The 23596-nt window shown below is 32.5% G+C and overlaps 1 protein-coding gene across 2 annotated transcripts in view; it reads right to left on the bottom strand.

The window, feature by feature from the left end:
• ken (zinc finger and BTB domain-containing ken and barbie protein) overlaps positions 1-22561 on the bottom strand; it is a 36083-nt gene extending 13522 nt beyond the window's left edge. Inside the window, exon 1 of one of the 2 annotated variants that reach the window (XM_085190979.1) lies at positions 22256-22561. Coding sequence is in view for 1 of the 2 variants with exons in the window: in XM_085190978.1 (XP_085047104.1) it covers positions 14122-14192 (71 nt within the window). In the remaining variant the exon portion in view is untranslated. Of the gene's footprint in view, positions 1-14121; positions 14551-22255 lie in introns of those variants that run through there. The other variant, XM_085190978.1, reaches the window with a different exon arrangement.
• Positions 22562-23596: the final 1035 nt, after the last annotated feature.

Below are 23596 nucleotides of genomic sequence, written 5' to 3'. Positions count from 1 at the left end.
ACTCGATACTTCACAAATGTTATGTTTTAAATGAGAGAACAGTGTCTTTCAATAAACGTGATTTACATATAATCAACTAATAAATAAGAGGTCAGGTTTAGTCGTGAGGGAAGAAAAGTAACTAGCAACAATTTGAATACCTACATCGAAGTCTAAGGTAAAGGCTTTTCGAGTATTTCTGTATTTTCGTTCGCACTTCACAGTGGTAAGAAATCGAGTTCGTGTTCGACATTTTGCGATCACCGTTGCAGTTAGATGACTATTTATAACGAACGTGTCTTAGAAAAGGTCGGATATGATTGTAGACAGTCATTTGAATATCGCCCGTATTATTATAACAAATTATGACAGATTAAGTCATATATATATACCTACGTAGAAGCGATTCTCACGCTGCAAAGTTTCGTGACCTTGACGTGTCTTATAGTCTTAGGAATATTAAAATAATTTATATGATTTACTTGACAGTTATGTTTATTAGTTAAATAATATATATATAAAAACGGAATTTAGTGTTGATTAGATATAACAGCTTCCGTTTATTCGGTTCGATTCTTGTCTCGCCGTTCCGAGGTAAACTAGACTCGACCAAGGTCCATTTTGAAATAGGATGGCACTTGACCTTCAGGATGAAAGTCAACAGTGTTGCGCAACATATCTACGCCGCTACTACTCAATGGTAATAACCGACAACGAGACATATTGGAACCTGATCATGACCCACTTAGCATGTTCAAGGATTTCACTTATTTGGAAGGTGATGATTTCAAAACTGCTAGAATTTTTAAGGTGATTGTTGTTAGCGCGCATCGGGTCAAGGTGTAACTATGAAAACTATATACTTCCACATGGAAAGGTTATTAGTTCAATAATTTCATTTTGCTCCATCAAGAAAGCGAATACATGAGAAGTTTTAGTGAATCATCACTATCCAATCATCCGCATTCCGAATAAGTCAGCTTCTTAGAACTTTTCCTCTACATTTCCTTTTATAGCATAAACATGTGCACAACTCGAGATATAATTGGCGTTAATTTTTAAGACCGAGCTAGATATTTCACTAGTCTTTTCTACTCATATAGCACAGCACTAGCGTACTACACGTGTCTGTGCGTGTGTGGGTGGGGCACACACGGGCGGCAGTGGTGGGGCATGCGTAGATCCGCGCGTTGCACAGGAGGGGGAGATAGGGCCGGCGAGTGGCCCGCGGTTTTGTAAGAACGTTTTATTTCAAGGTCACTCGAGCAGTTTTTAGAAAGTTACCTCACAATTCACATCAGCGTTAGGTAAAATTAAGCGGTAATCAACACAAAATTCATTTAGGTTAAAATAAATTTAAATTATATTTTGCATAAAATTACATTTTCTTGTTCAAAATCAGCAATTTTATTGGATTTCTGGTTTTATTAAAAACGTTAAAAAATTGAGATTTAAAGAATATAAATATTTTTGTTTATGTGTTTTGCGTGTGTGAAAACTGAAAATACATGGATGACGTTGTTGAAAATTTTATCGTGTTATAAGAAATGTCACAGACAGAGAGTCTTATGTTAAGATAGACCATTTCCCACTTTCGTCCTAATTTTCCAGTCATTGCAATATACCGCTAAAATCTAAAAAAATTAAAACCACCCCACCACATCGACATTAATCAGTATCGGATACAAAGGATTCACATCGTGTCCCACAATTTGTGAACTATTCTCCAAAATCTGGAGAAACTTCACATTTCACATTTCGTCACAGACCACCGTATAAGTCGTGTTGATCTTCTCTCGCTGTACAAAATGATGAAATTTAGTCGACTGCCATTTCGTGCTTGCGCAACCGTTCACGCTAAATTTTGCTGACAGAGAAAGTATACGAAAGGCTTTACGTAATCGACCACGTAACTTGTAGCGACTTGGTTTTGATTTCCTTGCTTTTACATCTTTGTTACGTGATTTTTATTTTCGGTGAGATTATTCTAAGTTAGATGTATCTAAGTTAAAGAAACTTTTCTTTAATAATAATGTTAAATGTTAGACAAAGCTTTGAATTCCGCCCCACAACATGTAAGAATAGTTGTAAATCTCGAAAATTGAGTAGAAAGTTGAGAAAGGAGAGTTTTATATACTAGGTTTTCTCTACCTACCCTTCTATAATGTATCGAATAAAAATAAATAACATTTATGTTTTGTCTAACACTTAGTCAAACTCATATTTCTTATTTACTTTGAAAAATAAATAAGACGTGTCAAATATGAATAATAAACACGTTTAAGCGAAAAAAAGCGACTTGGGAAATTTTATGTTTATGTTCAAATAAATATGTGTAAATTGAAATGGTTTGAGGAAAACTTTACTCTTCGTTCATTCTACGTACGTGACTTGTACTGTAGAGGGCACAAGGCAATTTTCCATAACTCGCGTTCTCAAGAAAATTCTGACATCAGCACTTAATATTGTGTTGTTTAAGAAAATATAACTTATAAAGAATTTTGGCTTTTGAAATATAAATATAATATAATCCAAATCCGTTCTGTTATTATTAAAGTGAAGGATGTTATTGGTTGAACGGGCTTATCTCAGGAACTAACGGTTTAAATTAACAAAATCTTTTTGTGTTGGATAGTCAATTAATCTAGAAATGTGAATATTCACGTTTAAAACTATTAAACTCGATATAAGTTCAAAATTTTAAGATAATTAAAAAAAATGTATATTCCCTACAAAATTGATCAAATTTTTATTTTGTTTTCTTATACTCAAAATTATAAAACGTAATAAAACCCAGACGAGCGTGTAATAAAAGCGAATTTATGTTAATTGTATTGTTTCTAGTATCTTCCTTAGTTTTTAAGGTAAGTTTTTTTTATAAAAATCTCTTAGTGTTTAACAGCATCGTTATTATGCAGTTGCTTTGTTAGATACGCATCAAGTGCTATGAGAAAATTGTCTTTTTCCTTCATTACAGCCACTTGTTGGGAAATATTAGACCTTGGACCAAAAAATCTTATTTTATTATAAAAGAAATATATTCTAACATTCATGTTCGCTACTGTGAAATAATATGATAGGTGTCGTCATTTTTCTTCATTGTTTTTTTATTTCATTTTATTAGAAAAAAAAATACAAATAATTATATGAATAACGTTATCTTACGAATCGCTAGAACATTTTCTAGGAAGAAATAATGGGCTAATTATACAGAAATACAGAAATATGCAACTTAATAAAATTAATTGAGGAACAGGTAGTGCTGTTTAATTGTTTTCATTTCCCTAGGTTAAGATTCTTGCTTAACAGATGCGTCACTGTTACAAAGGAAATCCTTAGACAATCTCGAAACGAAATCTTACTCTATACATTAAAAATATGATAAATTTCATTATAGAATTTTAAGCTTATATGAGGCCATCGTAGCGCAGGAGCACAAGCGTGTGATCGTATATACGAAGGTTGTGGGTTCGATTCCAACCAAGATAACCAGGTAACAGCACGGCGTTTAATAGCGCGACTCAACACGCTAAGCCTCAAGAATTCGGTGGAAAATGTGGAACGGAAGTGTCCGAATGGGGAACGGAGTGTCTATGTAACCCCGGTTATGTACGGCAAAAAAATCGTGAAAATACTGTTAAAATACTAGAAATGAATTATTTACTAGTTATAAACTGTAGGATTTATCAGTGTGAATATCGACAATGATGTTCAAAGGCGGGGCATCAAGGAAGTGCACCGAACGTGCATGAAGAGCCGTATAAATATGTGCAGTTATAATTATTTAATGTCCTGTCGATTGCTAAGAGGAGTCAATTTAATTATGAATTTGTGCCTCTTGACGCATTCGTAATGGCGACAGCTTATTAGTGTCTAAAGTTGATTAAAAAACTGTACAGCAAATCATTTATTTTATGTTTGTTGGAAATATAGAATGTATTATTTATTTTTTGTTTAATTTCTTTTGTCGTATAGTTTCCGCGAGCGTGTTATTTACAATTATTTATTAGTCAATACTCACTATGTATATTATATTTTTTTCTTTTTCGTTGCTTTTATCTTTGTTGAAATTAAAATAATATAATTCTTTTATGATGAATAAAGTTATTTCTGAAAAGTCTACATATATTCGCAAGTATTTGGTATGCGGAAGATTTTTGTTCAGGCATATGGTTCATGGTTCAGGCAGGTCATGGTTCAGGTTCATATCGTAGGGACGACATGCTATAATCGTTTTCGTCCACGCATGCCATAAGGTCCGCGCTACTCTCGCTATCCACTTACCGATGAATTTCATTGGTTGCTAAGTAATTTGCCGGGAATATCCGCATGCTCTATATATAAAGCCTACTTTCATCAGGCGATACACCATATTTGGGGACTCCCCAGATGATAAATAACGAATGAGTTAGCGATAATGAAAATGAGCCATTAAAGTCGCGCTTTGTCTTGCGAGAGCGGGGAAATGAAAATAAATCGTTCTTATTGAAAGTATGAAAATGTGAAAATATAAAAATATGATAATATAAGTATATAAGTGTTTTTACTACAATCCTATGTTAGAACAAGTAACTTGCTAATGGGTAATGGAATAAACACTTGTGCATTATGACTTCTTGGTAAGTATGTTTATTTATGACAGTATTATTCGTAAAACCTATAACCATTAGTTAAGCAAATTGATATAGTACTGTTTTTAATTTTACTTTCAGAAGTAGTCCGTGTCAAAAGGCTGCCTAATGCTATAATGCCTGCTAATTATTATTTTGTTATTCAGTATTTACTTGTATTTCTTTATTCTCTATTTTTTACATACGCTTTTACCTGCATAACAGGATGACTCACCAAATTTTATTGGTACCAGATCACTGAAATAAAAATATTCTTTCCCAAGTAGGAATCTAACCCACAACCGTTTTATTTACAGTCAGATGCAATGCCTTTGTCACTTAATTATATTATCTAAATGATTTATCAAATATTATATAATACTTATTTTTAATTAAATACGATTTCTAAGTGCATATGGCATTACTGCGTATTACATCTAATTCAAAGGATGACCTAACATTATTCTTTCACTAAAATGGTGCCTCTTAGTATTGAATCACGTTTGCAACTAAAACCACACTGAGTCACGCCACTTAAATGGTACTGAAATATATTTTCGTACGTCGTACCTCGTAAATCTGAGAAATGGTGAAAATTAATGTAAAGAAAATATCTATATAATATTATCTTATTTGATTATTATCTTTAGTTTGCTTTTAATAATATTTAAAAAAAAAACAGCTTCTCAGGTATTGTTGGCAGAATTGTAGCCGTCCATTTCTCGAGACGCATCGTGTTTAAAACGGAACTCAACGCTGCGCCTTCTCTACTAAAGCTATATAATTTAAATTTAATAATTATCTAAAAAAATGATCTTGTATTTATACTATGATGATGTGTATAATAATAATTAAGAAGATCGTGATCGAGACTTGAAAGCAAAAAGTAGAGACTAATAAAAAAATCGTATAAGCGTTATAACATATATAGATATTTTATATTTGGAAAGAGATGTCATGAAGTTTTAAATTAGCCGACACAAGTGTGGTAGGAGTTTGTTTCATACATTGTATATATATATATGATTTATATTTTTGTCCTGAAATGTAGTAAATTTCAATAACATTGTTGTCATTATTGTAATAAGCGGCACAGCATGTGACTCTTCAGTCACTTCGATTCTTTCTCTTGATTCGGAGGGATGGACGGATACTATTTCTTACTTTGGAAGCAAGACAAAACCCGGCGTTCAGTTCCGCAGGTTTACACACAGTCTCGAAAATTAGACATAAAGCGACCTACCCTGCTATTTGCGGCACAGAAGCTAAAGATGCCTTATATAACAATTCTTTTGGAATCTTTCATCCATTATGAATCTGTCGTAATAAGCTTTAGTCAAACAATAAAAAAAATTTTACTTGCTGTACATACATAGCCATTGTAACGCTAAAGCTAGATTAACTAAGAAAAGCCGTAAATTATAACTGATTTTGTTTATAGATAGGTAAAATCGATATAAGAACGGGAAGAAAATGATCTTGCTTAATTCTTCATTACGATAGAGTAGCTTATCATTTTTTAGTCATAATAGTACTGACCTACCCGTACACTGACAGCTTGCTAAATATATCTCGACGTGAAACGTGCGCTTTCGTTTCGTATTTTCGCCATTGAGTTACAAAATATTACATTTGTAGAATACAAGTTATTTTACAACACTTTGTTGCAACGGGGTCGTACAAAATGTAGTAGTACTAATATTTGTTTTGAAATTAAAAGGAAGAAAATAAGTTATAAATTATATATTTTTATTGTTTCTAAACAATTTTCTTTCCGTAGTGGGAAATAATCCAAATAGCACTTTAAAACTTGTAAAAATACATATTAAAAGGTTTTCGCAAAACACATATTTATTTACAATCTAATTTAGCCATATCCTATATTTCATTCACACAGCGTATTAAATATCAAACAATGTAGGGCGTTATCACTAATGCCGAACATTTGGTAAAAGGTACGTACTATTGACACGCATTCTCCAGTCCTGATACTCTGGTTTTAGCACTCTAGGGCGTATTACACGTGTGTGAGTACGCTGTAGTACACATGCACGTGCGCGTGCGTCGAATATTAGTAGTTGCGGGAAATTGTGAACATGTGTGCGTGACGCACACATGTTCACATTCAGATGTGTGCGTGCTCGCCCTACTCCGGATGTGAACGCAGATTTGTAAGCCTGTGAATGTGCTAGACCAAATTGATAGGTCTACGCGTTATCTACATTGTGCAATAGTGTGCTGTTCGTGCTGTACGTACTGTACGCGCATTGTCTGAGAGCCTTGAGGTGTTTCACTTATTTTACAGCTTACGAACAATCGAATAGACCGTAAAATATATAGGCAATATAAGTATACTATCTTTTTTATTAATAATTTTAAATGATTATCACTAATTTATATAATAAATGCACCCTCGATGTATAAGCATTGAAATGGCGATGTATTAGCGTTGTGGACAGTATAATTTTTTTAAAATTATGATAATGTTTTTTATGTTATCTAATTGATTATATAAACACGGTACAATTTTTCAATTTTATTATAATTTATATGAACTGAGGGAAAGATGCTGACGAATGTCGAAAATTTTATAAAACATCAAATACAAGGGCAACGTCATAATAAAATAAATAGGTTACACGTGACCTTTAGCGTGAGGTCATTATAATGGTATTATGATATCATAAATTTTGATATTTTACGATTTATCGACTCGTTGACCTTAGGAAAGTTATTCAATATATATTTTTTCATACGAAAGCGGAAGGCATTAGATGAAATACCTCAGTTATTGATATTCAAATGTGAAGGTGAACCGGTGAGGAGGATGGGAACCCTAATTGAGGGGGTTGTGTGTGTGCGTGATCGTTTGAAAATCGATGGCCGATGCGTGTGTGTGCGTGTGAGCTGCGCGCGCGCAGACTAGCCGATAACAATAAACTATTTCCGAAGTGACCCACTTCGAACGTCCTTCGGTAATTTGTGCCGCAAGGAACAAGAAAGGGTCGGGGATCATTTCGACTGTAACATTTTTTTTTTATTTCATTTATTTTTTTTATTACGTCGTACAATAAAGTTAGTTGTTAAGAATGATCCTTGTAACCAATTAGTTTATGACCTTCGGGACGACAAAGCGATGTTTGATCTTTGCCGCTTTATATTGTCGTAAAAAGTTACTGCTTTAACTAGAAACTTTAACTAGAAGCCTTGCTATTATGTTATCAATGACAGAAGGGTCGCGCTTTCGATTTCACCGCTCGTTTATTTGCCTACCTTTTTAAATTGTTTTGTAAGAGCAATTTAAAAGAGATGTCATAAAATAATTTCATTGTTATTATTACGTTTTCAAAGTGCAAGTGTTTATGATTTTTAAAAGTGAAAGCATAAATTCGAAATTAATTTATGTACATTCATAGAATGGATAATATAAAAAATATATATTAAATTTAACAATTTCAAAATTAAATTTTGAAAACCACTTCCTCGCTCTCGCAACAAGACAAGGCGCGGCGTTGTGTACCGCCACTAAATTTCGGTATCGACTGTCTAAACACTAGTTTCCCTCCGCCTACTATGCTATATTCGTGACACAGCGTAAAACTAACTTAAAACATAGTGATTCCTCCCTATTTTTTTTTCTTTTTAATATAGATACGTAAATACAAAGAAAAAAAGATATAAAACAGATATTTATTTAAGAAACGCTATCTATATACTAGCCAGCCAGTCTAATTGAATTGAAACTTGTTAAGTGTGTTAATAGATGATGACCGCCACAATCGTACTCTGGGAACATTAAAATGCGATTTAGCAACTGTCGAACAAGTGCAAAGATGTCACTCCACTGTATGCAAATGTTATATTTGTCTGTTTGTTTAGAACAAAAGGAATACATACCTACTATTTTGACAGGTCTATCTATTGTTCTTATTTTTTAATATTTTTTTATGTCTGTGTAAAAAATTGCTTGATTCTATTCCGCATTTAGCAGGGCAATCAGGAAGAATTTAATGTTAAGACACTCCATCCTGCAATATACATTAGGCGTTACTCAACGCCGCACCATGTTTGAGCTGACTGGCGAAATAAAATGAATTTATAATGTCATGTCATCACAGTATTGACAATTAATAGTAATAAAACATAAAATTTAATTTCTGTAATCTATCTTTTAATGTAACGTATAGTTTCACAATCATCGCCTATTGACGGATACGTCGGGTTGTCTGATAATATACTTATATTTTTTAATTTAGTCCAATGTCAGACGAATGAAGAAATTTGTAGATCAATAAATTATTATTTTATATACATATATGCTAAAGGTCATATACATGAGAATCATTTAAATAGTTGTAAATATTTTATTCCTATTAGTTAATTCGAAATGTGCGTTTAGAGGGTACATCTCAAAATAAAAGGAATAGCTGAGTGATGTGGTTCTCTGAAGAACAACCTTGTCACTCAGTTCACTTCACTCTGAGAGAATCAAGTGTTAAAACATTTAGCGTATTGAGTGGCGCAACCCAACGCCGTGCCGCCAGAGCGAAAAGAAAATAATTTTAATATTTTACTAAATTTACGTTGTGCGCAATATGTTAAAGCATTAATTAGCCGTTTGAAAACCACAAGTCTATAAATCCATAAACAGATTACAGTTATATTGTGCTATAACTGCTATATATAATATTATGTAATATTTACGAACTATCTTGTGAATATAGTAAAATAATAAACATGTTAAATAAACGGTTATTTAAATATCGATATATTCTAATATGAATTTGTAACAAATTATTCCAACAAGACGAAATGCAAACTAAGTATACTTGAATATATTAAAATTTCGTTTAAAAAGAACGGATTTAAATAACTACGAATTCATTAATAACTGTTAAAATATTTATATTATATGTTATACATGAAAAAATAAGTTAAAGTAATCCAAATCGAATACGAAAACATATTAACTACGAATACGTATGTAGGTATATTACAAAAACAAAACTGTGGATTTAAGAAAAGTAATATAAATTTAATAGTTTTAAATAATGTAGCTCAAAAATCTCGCGTAGCAGGGTGGGAACTTAGTGTTTAGACACGCCCTTCCCGCGGAAAGCTTTCCGCCCAATTGTTGACTGGCGGAACTCAATACTGCCTTTTTACCAGAGTGAAGAAATAAAAATACTACATATATAAATTGTCATAAATTTTATGTTCTTTGAACGAATAAATCTCTAGTATGCCCCAAAACAAGTAGCTACTTTATTGCGAAAGACACTTTAGGCTAGCTTCGGAACGCTGTAAACCTACTTTTAACCTACAGTTAACGTTTACAAATATATTGCTTGTTGAATATTGTTTTCATGTAAATAGTTCTGCTGGGGTGGTCTTGGCACCGTTGACTGAATGAAATTATTTCATAATTTTATTTTAAACGTTACTTATTGCAGCAAAGATTTATCTATTAAAATAAACTGAAGATATCAAATCAAATGTGAGTAAAAGTCGATCTTTTGGGACATTTCTTAATGTAATTAAAATATTTAGGTATACATTTTTCTTCACTAGACAAAAGTAGAAAGAGTCACAAGAAAAAATAGAGTAGAAGAATACAGAAACTGTAACTATAAAAATATTTCATAAAAACGATCAAAAAATCGTTAGTAAATAAATAATTTTACAATAATGATATTTTCAATAAAACATAAATTTAAATAAATTTCATTCTAATAATAAAAATATCATCGACTTAACATTTTAGTTCTATATGTACTATACTATTGTACTGACGACAATTACAAAACTTGCGTTCTTGCAATCGCCGTTACTTTTCGAGGAAAATGAGGCAAAGTGATTCATTTAGAGCCAATTAAAAGCATTGTGGTTTCATTTGTTTGTCACAAATAGATTAATTTGTAGACATAACCCTTTGAAAGTACTCGTACAAATATAGAGTAAACATTGTGAAAAATTGGAACTTCGCCTCGTGTAACGATTGTAGGGCGCAAAATTGTTCTAAATACACAGTTTATTTGAGAAAATATTTATTTAGGTATACGATAACGGAATGCCCCCGATTGTTTTTGTTGGAGATTAAGTCATTTTGCGTGTAATTGTTTCGTAATAGGCTATTGACTATAGCTATATGAAACTCATATTTTTTTTCGTATAGAGAGACTTATTTTATTTCTTGTAAAATACTTTTCCTATTTATTAATTTATCTAACAAGTATCTTCTCTCTCTCTTCTCTTCTTATAAGAAAATATACCAATATGAATTTCAAGCTGTTACAAAAATATATTATAAAAACAATTTAAATACAAAAAACAAATACTTTTTTCGAATTTTAAATAATTATATAAGATATTTTTTTCATCTGTCATCTTCATTTAAGTTTATTTAGCAATTTTCGAGACAGACTATGCAAATTAGACAGTTGTAGCCTTCAGTTTGTTTGTACAATGCTCGTCCAATATTTTTGAAAGTAATTAAAAATAATAATTTTCTTAAAAATAATTTATTTCTTACTTTTAATATATTTACTTGTTATTGTTACTATGTAATTAAATTCAACTTTATAAGTGAAACCAAAAATTTGAAATATTTAATATTTACGCGGTTCCGCTTATAATTTGGTACAATATAGCATTATTGGAACTAATATTTAAATGACGGACGGAAGATATTAAATTTTTCTGTGTATGTTAAAATTTCATGCAAATTTTAGAAGAATATAATATATAGGATAGTGTGGCCAATATAATAATTCTAAAGGATTTTCCAAATTATTTGGATAATTATTTTTCCCCCTTCACGATTCGGTTACTTCCTCCATGCAACAAAATAGTGTTGATTTTCCTTAGATAGTGGTTAAAACATGCGCAAATATAATATAATAAATAGTAAATAATAATATATAATAGAAATAGTAGAAGTCCATAGTGTTATAATAAGGGGTACATATACGAAAAATATTATTACTTTTAAAATGATATTTTTAAAACTTCACTCTGTATTCCGTATATAGCAGGGTAGGGAAAAGGAACTTAGTGTTATGACACTGCGTTTCCCATTTTCCGCCAGATATTCGAGACATGAATACAAACGTGTTATCAAAATACGATACAGATCGTAAGATCGAAGGTTATATATATCAGATAATTTGTGAGATGAAATATATAAATACTGCGTGTGTATATTTATTAATTATTTCTCAACACGACTAACATTCAAGGTTTAAACGTTTTAATCGAATAAGTTTTTCGTTTATATTACAACAATATGTGGATTTTACTAAAAAGGTCATGGCGTTATAGTTAACATCGATATTTTTATGTTTTATTTGAATATTCAATATTGTGAATTAGTAGGATAGACGGTAAGAAATAGAAAAGTGAGTCGAAATATATTTATTTTTCCATTTTTCATTCGAATTCGACATTCGAATGTTACATGTCGAGTTATGTATTAGATACGAAAGCAAGAAAATGGATCGAGTTCTCAACCATTGCGTTTATAATCAGATCAAATAACTTTAAATTTTACTCTTTTCGATATAATTATAATTTAAAATTAAAATATATATTGTAAAACATAACATTTCTTTTCTAAATGAAATAGTTAAACTTCAATTTATATTTATAATATGTTTATGCGACATTGAATCAAATTCGGTTGCCCTTAAACTTTTAACAACTGTGCCAACAGTGACCATTGACATAGACTACTTTAGAACTGATGACGTCAAAATTTTATAAAGAGGAACGTATGTATATTAAAACTATCGATAGCCCCTGCAAAACCTTGTTAAGTATATGTATATTGTAAATAAAATAAAAAATATTTCATCGATACATTTTACTCAGAGTGATTTGTCACTAAGTTTTCTTTTTAATATACCTATATAATTTTTTTATTATAATTCCTCCCCATATCACGTTCAGTTAAGTTTTAAGATACTTCGTTCCCAAATTTAATTAATAATTTCCGATATTAAGTTAGACATATGTACATACAGACTATATATATATATATATATATATATATATATATATATATATATATATATATATATATATATATATATATATATATATTTATGAAATTTTATATTTAAATAAGCATAAAATTTCGTAAAAATATAAAGTTTTGTAAATAAATTTTCTATTCCGTTTGAAATGTAACCAATAATAACATAATTAATATACAATTTAAAGAAGATTAGGATCGTGTCTGTTAATTACATGTTTTATCTCGACCTATATGGAGCAATAGTAATATTTGTAATATATTTATATGTCGTTTAATCAAAAGTAGTAATTGTTTCAAAATATAAATTATATTTATCAATAAGATTATATAAAATCTTCAAGGCAACGGTAGCAAGGCACTGTGTGATAACACGATAACGGATTTGAACTGAGAATTCGAAAATAAACAATAATTTAGGTGAAATTCTAAATAAAAAAATAATATATAAAAGCGGCGTAAAACGCTGAAATTTGGTATTTAACTTCTGAATACAAAAAACTAATTTTAAAATTTTAATTTTAAATATATATAATAATTAATTTTAATTGTAAAGCCCAAAGAAAGAGCATTCATGAGGCAACGTATAATCGTTATTATAAATTTATTTTAATTCAAAATAACCTTGTTTATAAGTAAAATTTCTATTTTTCTTGCTTAGTGACATATCACTTCATTCTCTACCATGCGCGACAACTTGTTAGTATTTTAAGAATATACATGTTGAATTTGTTATGTATATTTGAATATAAATATTCTTGAAGTGAAATGTAACAATTTATTAAGAAAATAGCTTTTTAAAGCATAAAATATTTGGTATAATATTTATATCAATTACTTACAATATATTTTTTATATAATTTTTCCTCTTATTCATTTCCACATACCTAGTAGATATTTTATAATAATCTGAATAAAAACACATTATTTATATAAATTCATACGAATAAAAAAGATTATTAAATAAATTTAACTTCATTACAATATAAGTATCAAATGCTAGCTTAAGTTAAAGCTAATTAAAACAAAAAAAATGTAAACATTTTTTTGTGATATAATAAATCAAAAGTGAAATCCCAATTACTTAAGATCAGATAAGTGAAACATACGTATATACGCGAGCAAGCAACACAATAAGAATGTCGTAATTGTTTTAATATAATGTAGGCCATCTCGACACAACCGCATTGGTTATAATAATAATGCATTAAATTTATTCAAACTTATTTTGCGTGTTAAATGCGCGCGAAACTAAGCGTGGAAAAGCGGCGCGGGCGCATTTCGTACCGCGAGCTCGGTTGATTTCGCAAACCACCGTCTAATGTGAACCTATTAACCTCTCCGAGCGAGGCCCAGAGGCGAAGGCGAGAGGCGGAGAGGAGACAAGCGTTCATTAGACACAAGGTTGTGTCAGCCATCCCGCCGGACCGCCACTCTCGCCTCTCTCGACGCGCACGCAACTATGCGAATTAAAAGTAAACAAACAATAATAATCCTCACCCTGCCAGTTGTAGAGCACTTCTATTCGCAATCTCATTGTAGAAATTCAAAAGGGCGTTACTGTCGAACATATTAGCACTGCATCACAGCCATTTCACAATATACAAAACGAAAAAAAACTAAAATAAGTAAAACAAAATCCGACGTAGCACAGCGATCACAGGATAAACACAAGGTCTGGTGGGCACGTCCGTGCGCCAGCGACGTCAAATCAAACTGGCCGGTCAAAATGACGAAAGTGAAAACATCGCACGCACAGAAAAAAAGGTCGGCGCAGTCCTTCGGCGGTGCGAGCCGCTCGCGGGCACCAGTGACACAGTACTGCGCGTGCGCATCGCCCGACGTTTATATAACAGAGAGCTCGGAAGCTGCAGCTCACACCAGGAGATGAGCTCTCGGCTGCCAGTCCTAGGTGCTTCTGACTTCTGAGTCGACACGGGCACGTGGGCGCGTGTGTGTGTGTAAGAGATAGGCCGCAGGAAACACCGTTCTCTTCCACTAGGAAAGACCTTGGATTCGAGTCGGCACGTTGCAATGTGTATCGCCGTCGCCTACGCTGGTACCTACTCGCCAGCTAGCGGCTGTGGCTGATTAAACGATGATTCTATTGTACACTTTGTTTAATACTACATCGCAGTCGTGTGGAAATTGCAGTGGAAAATAATATTGCTGAGTAAATTTTGTAAAAACATAATATCTAAATATATTTTTAGTTTTTTGCTATATTTTACATGCAATTGTCAATATATGGCTTAGTAGGTTCGTTCTATTTCTATTTCATACTAAAATATTGCGTAATAAGCTTTACCTTAAACAGAAGATGTATTATTTTATATATGAGCAATTAATAACCACACACATTTAGGTCAAAGTCAAGTTGTTAATTAACAGTCGCTAGCAATATTTAATGTTAGTAAATACAAAACGTTGTCTAGAACTCGGAGATTTAAGGCTTTGTCGTAAAATATTCTTACTAGGTTAAGTAATAAATTAATAGATACTTAACTATAAAAGTTTTATTTTAGGTATAAAAAATTTATAGCACGTTTTAAAAATTTTACACATTTCCCTTCGTTTTTTAAAAAGTAAAGCAGCATACCTAGGTATATTACGTATAAAAACATTTCATTCTATACACTTTTGTTCGAAATTTTAGCATTATAAATACAAAAAGTAGATATATTTTTTAGTTTTATTGAATAACGAAAGTGACAACATAATTTTTCTAGAAAAATGTTTTTAATTTACACCATTTATTACCTGCTGTCAAACAGTGGCTAGTATTTTATAATGTCAGTGATCAATAGTAATAAGATATTAGTAGATAGATATAAGTAAAATTACTAAATATGGCGACAACTTTATTTTAATTTATAGCTTAATTAAATTAAACGACATATTATAGGTAATAATAATTTGAAAACTTTTTTTATATGATATTTTAATATGACGCTGTCTTGGGACACGAGAGTGCGACAATTTAATCCGTATATAGTGCGATAATTTTCTTCGGTTTTCGATTCCCACTAGAAAATAAAATATTTCATACTTTAATTTCCTAGTTTTATTAACGAGGCAAAGTGCGGGGTTAAGTTCTGCTAATCAACAATTCCTCAAGAATTCGGCGCAAAGTAGAAGTTAAACTTTTAAATTCATATAAAACTTTAAAAAACTAATACCTAATACGTTTATCCGTACCTATCCCATAAAATACCCCATAAACATTAAAATTATAAACGACAATGCTATAAGCAGAATCTATTCCTTCGCCAGAAACCTATTTCGTTAAAAAAAATGTGATAACAAAAACAACGTAAATAGTACAACGTAAAGCGAAGTCGATAGCGATGTCAGCATTCGAGCACGTTTCGGAGCTCAGCCAGTGCGCTTGCACAATGGGCAAATGAAATTTGAGATAATTATGCAAAGTGGGTCGTTAGACATGCTTTCGTCTCATTTTTTTGTAATATTAAGTGAATTTGATGAAATTTAATTTAAATATTAACTAATATAAAATAAGGGATATACGTGAATTCACGTTTTTTCCTGAATATAAAAGTAGGCATAAAGAACTTGTCTGTCTGTGTGTCAAGAGATTCTTGTTTTACCAGAGCGGGAAATTGAAAATAATTAACTATCTCACCAGGGAATTGAACCCACAACCACAACGCGTCTTTTTACGTCAGACGCGTTCCCACTGTACCAACTCTTAATAATTTCTTTTGTAGTTTTTATTTGTAATTTTTAAATGTTTTTATGTATGTAAATGATGTTTTTATGAAAAGTGAAGATTGATATTCACCGCGAACAAATTGGTCGAGATACTGCAACGATGTTTCAATTTGTAACGTTTTAAAGCGTTTATCTACGCAAGGTTCGGTCTGAAAACGGACATCTTACATCATAGAAAAATATTTTAATTAAGTAAAAATTAAATTTATAATCCGTTATAAATTATAGAGTTTAAAACATAATTACAATGAAAGTTTTTTCTTTTCGAGGTCATAAATATTTAAAAGTGAATGAAAGTAAAAATAAATATCAATTTAATATGTATTTAAAATAAATATGTATTTAAAATTAAAATATATTTAAATCTTATTCATATCGCATCACAGTAAGCATGCGTTTATATTATTTTTAATTTTACGCTGTATCCGTAAATAGCAGGAAGGCAGAAGGAACCTGAAAACTTAGTGGTAAAATACTTCGTTCCCCACTTTCCGGCGAATTCTGAAGTCATTGCGTGTTTCGTGGCGGAATACAACGCCGCTCGTTACCAGAGCGAGAAAATGAAAATATTCAATATTTCATTCCTGCCAATGTGAATCGAACCCACATTAACAATCACAAGCTTGTGTCCTGCCTCGACGGCCTCGAACGAACGGACGGACACTGTCTACTTAACAACGAACATTTATATATTACATAATGTAAATCCAATTAAAGAGTACCTACTGTTACAGGGTTAAGTAAAAGTACAATCTAGGTCATACTGCAATTAAATGCATAATAAAAACGGCGCCCAACGACGAAAATAATTTAAAAAATTACAAAAATGTACATCAGAAAGTTTTAAGAACCGGTTATTTAATAACATAAATTGTATATAAACTGGTTCCGTTGATAACGTAATACCATTTCACTTTCGCTTCCACATTTCATTGTCTAGAACGATTGAATAACTTAGTAAATATCATCTGTACCGAGAACTTATATAAAAGGCTGCATGAGAATCGCCTTAATTGCATCTTGTTTTTCAAATTTTAATTTGGCTTAACTTTGTTTTGTAATGGATAGGTTAATGATAGCTATTAATTATGCTTTTTTTATTATTTTTATAGTGTGTTATAGGATATTTTTTTATGAATATAAATATGGATAATAGTATTAATTAAAAATAGATTATAATTTAAAAGCGTCAAACTCTAGGTTGTCTACCCTGCTTCCTACCAGAAAATTGTACAGCTGCTTTTTTCATAATTTATCATGATTTTATTTTCACGCTGTACCCGCACATAGGCAGAGGTAACCTAGGAACCTAGTGTTAAAACACTTCCGCTCTCCACTTTCCGCCAAATTCTTCGTGACCAAACTCTATCCTTCATAAACTGAATATTTCCTATAGTATAGAAACTAATAGTAAACTGTCATGTTAATACAACACGGATCTATTTATCGGAGTAGGCGAGACCTTTCGTTCGTAACTAAACAATGGTCTATTCAGTTTGCAAAATAGCTAAGGCACAAGAGTTCACAGTGAAATGTCGACAATAATATTGTAATAGTAACCTAATTTAACATTCCGAGCGCCGTATTTAGAATTTAAAATTTTTTTTAACGATAATTTGAATGTTTTTTTCACATGTTTAAGGATTTTCGCAATTTTAGTAATGTTTTAGAAAACGTAAAGAAAGTTAAACTTAGTGGGAGTTGAACCCACGCCCTTTGAAAATTGTACGTTGGATGGGACTTGAATGGATTCGAAGAGGCGCGGGTGCGAGACCCGCTACATTTAATTTTTATTTGTTTTCTAAAATATTTATCTATGATTAGTCTAAACACTTTAAAATGCTAAAAATATTTATTGTTATTGTTTTATTGTTATTGTGTAATATTTTTGTAATAACTATTTATTTTATCTTTTTCTTTCCTTTCAGGATTATCAGATACAATTAGTTTACAATTTTTATTAAAACATCTAGAAACGGGATATTTTTAATATAGGTAAGCATTGTTACAAGTGAGAATAGAAACGTAACTGCCTCACAAGGTATTAGATAAATTTATATCATCGTTGTCGTTAAAATGAGCATTTATTTCTATACGGAAATACAATCGTAATTTTCCAGTAAGCCTATCTTATCCAAACCATTTTAAGATACTAACCTAATTACTTAGTGATAAAAAATAGAAAGAAAAAAGTTGTTTTTAAACTAATATTATAAAGTTATTAATATTATTTCAATATGTGAAATCGTATTAATCTAAATAATAATATTTATTGATTTTGCCAGTTACTGTTAAATTGTTTATTTATAAAAACAAACAAACAATAAAGGTAACCAATATTAACAGATATTGAAATCGATTTAATTTGTTAAAATTACTTTTATAATTATTTCATCCTGCTGCTATTCAAAGATGAGTAAGCTTTAAAAAATATAATAATGACATTTAATAGGTATCAAATGTCGTAAATAATTTTAAAAACGGAAAAAAAAACCACAATTTATAATGCATCACTTATACTAATATAATTTTTTAATGATATTATGAATATTTCAATTTCCGGAAACAATTCAACTTTTATCGAAGCAAGTCAAACGGAGGGACTGAATTCATTAATATATTAGCATATTATTTAAAACAGATTTCAAATGTGTTATTCTTATACGGGCAAGAATAAATACAAAAACCTTTGTAGATAATAAAATACAGCTATTTTCTACTACGTTTCAATTTTTTGTTATAAAAATAAAAAAAATATATATTTTTTTTATTCTTAAGTTTTGAGCCGTGTTAATATTTAACGCAGTTGTTGTTTTTTGGCAAAAATTTTGAAAATGTATTATATTGAAATAAGTAATACCTATTTATTATCTGTTAGACTTAAAATTTAGAGAATCAAATAAATTTATACTATTTTTACAAATCTGGAGTACGAGATGACAAATTCTAGATCTCTGAAATGTCAGCTTTATTGTTCTGTCACGAATTATATTGCGGCGAGTTTGTTGTTGTTACAAATATTCATAAATTTGGATGTACATCTAAAATGAGTAAAGTCTTTGATGATACAGATTTAGCTACGTTATCAATTTTAAAATGGGAAAATATGTACTTTTATTGACAGTTGTTTCATTATTTTTCATCCTAGACAAAGAAATTAGTGTTACTGATAATGTAATTTAAAAAGAAACAGGTATTTATATACATCATAGTAGATTCTACAAAACACTCTTACAAAACATTAAATTCCCTAAACAATCTACAGTACATTGTTCACTTCTACCAACTTTCCAAAAATTTGGTAATTTTTTCGAAACTACAAGCCTTTTGTAGCGAGAATGAAGTCATCCGTAAGATTCTGTTGCGTATAACGCGGCGCAGTAACTTTCACGTCAGTATTTCTTGTAAGTGAAAGTTCAAAAGTGTAAGTGTTCATTGTACTTCTGTCATTGGTTAATCACGATCTAAATCTTTACTGCTAATCTTTTAGAGAACACGCCTACTAGTGAAATGAAAATGAGAGTTTTTGTTGTTATTTCATATATACATAGGCAAGTATATACTTCAATAATACAATAGATATTCGTTTTCTATAATATACAGGATGTCCCAGGAGTCAACGATAAAACGAAAACAGGTGATAGACCAAGTCGTGACAGTTATGGGAAAAATATGAAAAAAAATCTTTGTCATATATTTTTCATATTATATTGATTTTAAAAAATGTCGGAAAAACCGACACCCTGTGATGATTTTTAAGGTCCTAAGACTACAAATATTACTCTTTCTTCATTTTTTTTTCTGTAATGTAATCATGAGTAACCCTTCTATGAATTACAGTGTAAGATTGAAACGCATCTGCATCAGTTTTAAATAAAATGTCGTGTTTTTGCCAAACATTAAATTCAAAATAATTACTACACCCAACTTTAACCGACCGTACTGTAAAAAAAATGTACTACACTGTTTTTGCAAGTAATCTCAAAAGTTGGCGCATTTAATCTGGATTCCGAAATGGTACAATACTTGCTGGATTACTTCTTAGTTGAAGAGAGAAAAATCGAAATACACGGTAATCGGGGTGACGTTCAGCATTTTGGTATCTTTGCCGATACATTCTAGCTGCAGTATTAGCATTACATAATCATTCTCCATGAATGAAATGCATATTGGCAATGTGTCAAAGACCGAGTATATGGCCTGGGAGAGCCCGGACTTGAGCACTATCCTTACAAGTCCTGGGCCAGCCCCTAAGTCGGAAAAGTTCAGATAGCGTTTGGACGGTATCCTGCGATCACAGACCACACCAGTGACCTCCCGCCATTTAGCCCAGGCAACGCTTATCCGGCCAAGGAGATCGTGATCAATGCCTCCAGACTCGTGCATGACGGATCCAAGGTACCTGAACTTTTCCGACTTAGGGGCTGGCCCAGGACTTGTAAGGATAGTGCTCAAGTCCGGGCTCTCCCAGGCCATATACTCGGTCTTTGACACATTGCCAATATGCATTTCATTCATGGAGAATGATTATGTAATGCTAATACTGCAGCTAGAATGTATCGGCAAAGATACCAAAATGCTGAACGTCACCCCGATTACCGTGTATTTCGATTTTTCTCTCTTCAACTAAGAAGTAATCCAGCAAGTATTGTACCATTTCGGAATCGAGATTAAATGCGCCAACTTTTGAGATTACTTGCAAAAACAGTGTAGTACATTTTTTTTACAGTACGGTCGGTTAAAGTTGGGTGTAGTAATTATTTTGAATTTAATGTTTGGCTAAAACACGACATTTTATTTAAAACTGATGCAGATGCGTTTCAATCTTACACTGTAATTCATAGAAGGGTTACTCATGATTACATTACAGAAAAAAAAATGAAGAAAGAGTAATATTTGTAGTCTTAGGACCTTAAAAATCATCACAGGGTGTCGGTTTTTCCGACATTTTTTAAAATCAATATAATATGAAAAATATATGACAAAGATTTTTTTTCATATTTTTCCCATAACTGTCACGACTTGGTCTATCACCTGTTTTCGTTTTATCGTTGACTCCTGGGACACCCTGTATATCAGAAAATGAATTCACAATTTGGTAATCGATTTAATCCATTACCATTTTCGGTACAATTTAATTAAATTATGTGATCGCAATGATATGTATCCCAATATCGATATCGAATCACGTGTGCTTGTTGGAGTTCGTGAAAGTGTTTCTACTAGAGTCAATCAAAGCTCGGCCTATGCATCCGCATCCACCATTGAAGCCGTCACGATCAGCCGCGGCTGCCATTTATTAATATTAAACGAAAATTCGTTATCCAACTGGCCTTGGGCCGCGTTCCTTTCAGTTCTACTTAATGATGACAGTTGCTTGAAATGTCTTTAATGGCACCAACTTAGCAACAGCACTCCTGCGCTGCTCTACAACTACCGAGAGTGGACGCCTTATTTGCATATGAATAAGTACTAATTATAATTAGCGATGCGAAAATTTCAAATATTATAATGAGCAAGTTCTGTTTGTTTATTAACGAAATGAGAATTTGAAGTGAAAACGACGTGCCGAGATGTTTTGTAACAGCTATCGAAAGTGTGTTGGGGCAGCGAGGCCCGGCGAGGCCCGGCGCGGTGCGGAGACCGCGAGGTTGCGCAGGCGCGTTACGAAGTTTTTATTGTCGGCGGCGCGCGAAATCACTTGAAAGTTGTATTGTCCTTGGATATTTCACTTCTTTATTTGTTGCGTTTCCGACACCCGAGCCGAAGTTCAGTCGCCGGTGACGCCAATTGTGCGCTCCGAGTGCGGCCCCTTCACCGCGCTCTCGAACGGCTGCACTGTCGCGTACGACTACGATTAAACGTTTCTAAAATAACATGTACGACGTGGACGTGTTCTTACCGAGGGGCAGCGGTAGATAAGAGGTCCTCGTTGGAGTACTCCAGGGTGGTGGTGCGCGCTGGAGAGCGCGATGGTTTCCCGGAGCTTGCGCCACTTCCGATTGCGACGCTTCCTGCGAGAGAGCGCGAGGCCGCGCGTTGCACAACGCCGTAGAGCCGAGTAGCTGGACTTTCACCGCACTAACTGAATCCTGAACAGGTAGCACTGAACACTGTAATCCTGGCACTGGCAGTACTGGTCGCGGGAGGTCGCGGGAGATGGCGAGGTATCGGCGCACGGCGCTGCGGGCCGCGGGCGCCGGGCGAGTGGCGTGCCGGCGCCGCCGTCGGTTGCGCCACGCTGGAAAGTAAAAGTGAGCGGTGGGCGCGGGGCGAGGTGGCACATTTCTCCCACTTTCGCCGCAGTGATTCACGCTGAGCCAAGGTCGCCTCCAGCCGATGTGTAATACTCCTGTCCTGTAAGTGTGACGGGCTGATGCTGCGCACGCGCAACTCTGTAAACTATCGTAAATACAAGTCTAATTGGCTAGTACGTTCTTACAATTTGTAAAACACATGTACTCATTATACTTGTTATAAATTATTCTTACAGGAATATACAATAAATGCATTAACATACAGTATTTTAATAGTACTTTACTGAAGAATTGAAAGGTTTTACACGCGAGGTGGCAATGAGGTGCCAAGTTAATTAGCTATGGGACCACAACGGATCACGAGAATGGACTAATGCCTACATCCATCGTTCCTTCACATGTCATAGAAGTGGTTTACCACAATAGTTCAAGGTCAGGAGTAACATCTTAACAAAATTCTTAAGCTGGCATCAAACATTCTTAAATCTCTGTGACATTGTAATACTAAGAAATATTTTTAGAGTTTTTATAACAATATAAGCAAATAAACTTTAAAAAGAATCAAAACACACGCAGAGCTATGCTATAACTAGCAGCGGATTGTACACGGAGGCTATAATTTACATGTAGTGCAAGTGTAGGTAAATTAGTCACGTAGCTAACCTAGTAAACTAAATACAATAATACATTTGTTCGTTTGTTATCGAAAATTTCAATGGGAACGGATGGGGATGGATAGCAATATCAGCAGGCAATAGTGCAATTATTCTATTTAAAGCATGAAATGTCACAAATAGCTTGAATTTAGGTCGTGTGACCAGAGAATGATAATGGCCACCATGTCATAGATTCGACTAATAGCTGTGTATGACACATAACATATTCTAAGCGTTATGTCTATTAAGCCTCCGAGTGAGAATTGAACCCATAACCTGTCAAACTGTGAAGTACACTTTATTAACTTCGCGCTATGTAAGGCATTACAG

This window comes from Heliconius melpomene, chromosome 10, assembly GCF_056956725.1.
Source record: "Heliconius melpomene rosina isolate 202511_hmr_F chromosome 10, ASM5695672v1, whole genome shotgun sequence".
Classification (NCBI taxonomy): Eukaryota; Metazoa; Arthropoda; class Insecta; order Lepidoptera; family Nymphalidae; genus Heliconius; species Heliconius melpomene.
Note: the sequence above shows the minus strand (reverse complement) of the source record. Positions and strands in the feature narration are given on the sequence as shown.